Source organism: Sinocyclocheilus anshuiensis, unplaced genomic scaffold (genome assembly GCF_001515605.1).
Source record: "Sinocyclocheilus anshuiensis isolate Anshui unplaced genomic scaffold, SAMN03320099.WGS_v1.1 scaffold492, whole genome shotgun sequence".
Classification (NCBI taxonomy): Eukaryota; Metazoa; Chordata; class Actinopteri; order Cypriniformes; family Cyprinidae; genus Sinocyclocheilus; species Sinocyclocheilus anshuiensis.
In genome coordinates, this window is record NW_015558605.1 from 650,073 (window position 1) to 653,826 (window position 3,754).

General features: G+C 35.7%; 2 protein-coding genes across 2 annotated transcripts in view; one reads left to right on the forward strand and one right to left on the reverse strand.

Moving 5' to 3' along the window:
* LOC107680187 (gastrula zinc finger protein XlCGF57.1-like) overlaps positions 1-3,754 on the reverse strand; it is a 964,523-nt gene that overhangs the window by 54,799 nt on the left and 905,970 nt on the right. The window lies entirely within an intron of this gene.
* Positions 1-3,754, forward strand: part of LOC107680185 (nuclear GTPase SLIP-GC-like) — a 10,834-nt gene that overhangs the window by 1,766 nt on the left and 5,314 nt on the right. Inside the window, exons 3-7 of the mRNA XM_016475968.1 lie at positions 785-970; positions 1,831-2,004; positions 2,509-2,687; positions 2,812-2,843; positions 2,911-2,924. Of these exons, the coding sequence (XP_016331454.1) occupies positions 785-970; positions 1,831-2,004; positions 2,509-2,687; positions 2,812-2,843; positions 2,911-2,924 (585 nt within the window). The remainder of the gene's footprint in view (positions 1-784; positions 971-1,830; positions 2,005-2,508; positions 2,688-2,811; positions 2,844-2,910; positions 2,925-3,754) is intronic.

A 3,754-nucleotide genomic window follows, 5' to 3' on the forward strand; every position in this document is an offset into this window, starting at 1 on the left:
ATTTAAAAAGTAACGCAAAAGTAACGTAACGCATTACTTTCCATAAAAAGTAACTAAGTAACGTAATTAGTTACTTTTTTATGGAGTAACGCAATATTGTAATGCATTACTTTTAAAAGTAACTTTCCCCAACACTGCTGACACGCTGCGAGGATAACAACAGATTAGGCTATTTACTCCTCAATTAAAATGTTTTTTAAAAAGGTCTATTATACAATGAATTATAGGCCCATAATTACAATATTAACACTGCAGTCATCAATAAAAATCAATGAAATAAAAAGTTTTAGCCTATCTCAAGCACCAACTTTCAAAAACAACCTGCTTAACACGAAACAGAAATGTGTTTCTTCTCATTTTCTTTTCACTGTGTACTACGGGCCACAAGAGAAATATTAAGGGAGTAAATGAAAACAGTTAGCTATATACTGTTATCAGCATATGTTGAAGTAATTTCGCCTCTCGTCGTCTCTGAGAGAATATGCGGCGTCAGATGCCGAAAGCTCCGTTACTCCGTCATTCCGTTTTTACTTTCACTTTCTGCATAGTGAATTGACTGAGATTACTTTCTGCATATAGTGAATTGACTGAGATTAAGACGTTCACCTGCATATCTCTTGCGCAAAGTTTGCACGTTGCTTATGTGATATCCATTGGCTTGCCTTCTTGCAGGAAGCAATTACAATAACCCCCTGTATCGAAAACATACCGAACCGCTACACCCCTAGTACGTATATATATAAACACATTGTGAAGGAAATAAAGTCTTTTGTTTGTTTTGCAGGAATGGGAAAATGAGATTACTTCAACTGACAACAGGACCGAAACTGTTATAGAAAGAATCACTGCACTGTATGGAGCTGATGCAGATAAGAAAACACTGGAAGAACTAAAGAAAGATGACAAATATGCCGAAATTGATAACTTTTTGTCTACCACCATAAAAACTATTTCACACACTGAAGTAAGGGCTGAATATATATGGAGTAGACATATGGCACTTGGTCAAACTTTTAGTCCACTAAATATTTCTCAGGTTAGATTTAATTTCGCAGGTTAGGTACATAGGCACTTAGCTTGAAGTCATGGCTATGAGGAAAAAAATCAACCTAGTGAACATTTACACCGATATTGTCCAAGAAAAAACATACAGTTATAACTAAGCCTTTTATTATACTATAGAGGTAGGTATGAGGGGACTGGAACCCTATTATATACTTTTGTGCAAAATTTCAAAACTTATGAAAAAACAATTCATAAATGGGCAAAAATGTAAGCTGTATAATAAAAAAAAAATTCCAAACTATTGTTTTAGCAAATAACTAACCAGAACCCAACTAAAATATATACATCTTTTTTAATAATTTATTTAGTTTTTTTTATTAAATACACTTCTCAGTGTGAAAATATTTCCCCCCAAAAAACTGACACCTTCCAGAAAAGACAAAAACAGGTTTTTGGTTAAAGTCTGTCTTCATTATATAGTACACTCTGCTCTGAATGTATTCTGTTCACTTGTTAATACTACAGCCGTAGTAAAAATATGATAATACCGTGTGGAGGACAACATTCACAAGGATTAATCACATTTAAGAGAGATATGATTTAGATGTTTTATAGCAACGTAAAAACGCCATTATAGAAGACACACGTTTGTTTGATTGGAGTTTTAACAACCTTTTAACACTGCTGATATCTAGCCCCAGCCTCCCCTATTTTCATATATACACTTTAAAAATGCCCAAATATGATAAATATAAATGTTTTCTGACTTTCTGTTTAAAGAAAGGACATTTAAATCAGTGTTATTTACTTGAACAGGTCTCCCAGGAATTTACCAGTGCTGTTGCACGTTACATACAACACAATGACTGGTACTGGCCTCTTGTGAAAAGTGTGACAATCAAGATACCAAACTGTGGTGAACTCCTGGAACACATTGTGCTTGTTGATCTTCCTGGGACTGGAGACTGCAACAAAATTAGAGATGACCTGTGGAAAACGGTAAACGCTGCACTCTTTAAAAACTATGAAATATTGAAAAAAAACTTCAAATATGAAAATTCACTCATGTAATTCCAAACCAGTATGAGTTCCTTTCTTCAGTCAAATACAAAAGTTGGATTTTAAAGAATAACTGTACTGACAGGTCTTTTTCATACAGTTATAATGAATGAGGACTGAAACCTTAAAGGCATACAGTAAAAGTATCATAAATATGTCTCAAAAGGCACTATATTATAAATCTTTATTTGACTTTATAAGTCATTATGTGCAAAAAAAACTGCCTTAGCTCACCTTGGCTTGTGGCATTCACATAATGAACAAATTATTCTGTTGAGTCACGAGGATGATGGTATTGGATAGCAAAATTTTCATATTTGGGTGAAGAATTTCTTTAACAGTGGAATACATATAAAATTCAACATAAGCAAATGTGCAGTTTAAAGCAATACTACAGGTTTGCCAGGTATATTTTACTCCGTTTTTATCTTTCTAATTCCATAGAAACTGAGAGAGTGCTCTTCTGTGTGGATTGTAAGTAACATCAATCGAGCTATTGATGACAGAGACCCCTGGGGTATAATACAGCACTGCATTCAAGACCTGGGACCAGGAGGAGAGTGCAGAAACATTGACTTCATCTGTACCAGAACCGATGACATTGATCCGAAAGAATATCTAGGGTTAGAATAAAGAGATCCTTGTCAATAATCCGCATTTCTTACAACATACTAAAATATGAACATATTCGAAGTATTGTTTTTACTTTTTTGAAATTATTTAATGTATTTTATCTATTTATTTTAGATCTTTACACCACTCTGGAGACCAAATTTCTTTAGACAAGGTTTGGTAAATTTACAAGCAAATATGTGATTTTTTTTTTCTGTATTATTCTAATGCAGTCTTCTAAAACTTCAGTGAGGCATTTGCTGTCTGCCACTTATGATTTATTTTTAGGGATGCACCGATACCACTTTTACCAGTACTCGCCCGATACGATACTTTTATTTTTGGTACTTGCCGATACCGAGTACCGATACCAATATTTTTATTGCATTTGTAAATTTTTAAAATATTGGGTACAGAAACCAAAAGGGTATGTATAATGTTAGTTGGTGGTAGTCCACTGTATGAAGAATTTTTGGGTATAATTTGTCACAGTTTACTTTATTTTGCTATCCTCACTTATATAAATGAACTATAGTTGTTGCGAATCATCAGCAGAGTCGGGATCCATTTGCAGCGTTTATTGTGTACACAGACAAGACAGGGTCAATCACCAGTAAATACAACAGCGGAGGCTTAGGCTGAGACAGAACGTGGGACGGGCAGGAGGTCGAGGCAGGCGGCAGACAATCACAGTGGTAGCACAATCCAAGTCAGGGCAGGCAGAGACAGAATCAGAGTACGATGAACAGTCCAAGGTCAAACGAGAAGGCAAGATACAGGGTAAACGCTCAGTAGTGACAGCCGGGGCAATTCAAGACTTCGCAGTGAGCTGATGTGAGTGTTTGGCTTAAATGTGTGTGTGTGTGTGATTAGATGCAGGTGTGTGCGTGCAATCAGTCCCAGGTATGAGGCATGATGGGAACTAGAGTCCGAATGGATAAAGTCAATATTCAGGAGAGAGTTCCCTCTGGTGGTGAGGAGGAGGCGGTACGGAAGCCTCCTCTGTAACAATAGTGTCCTGCACCCACTAGTAAAAAAATATAAAAAATTATATCTGGTCTCTGAATAATTTTTGGTT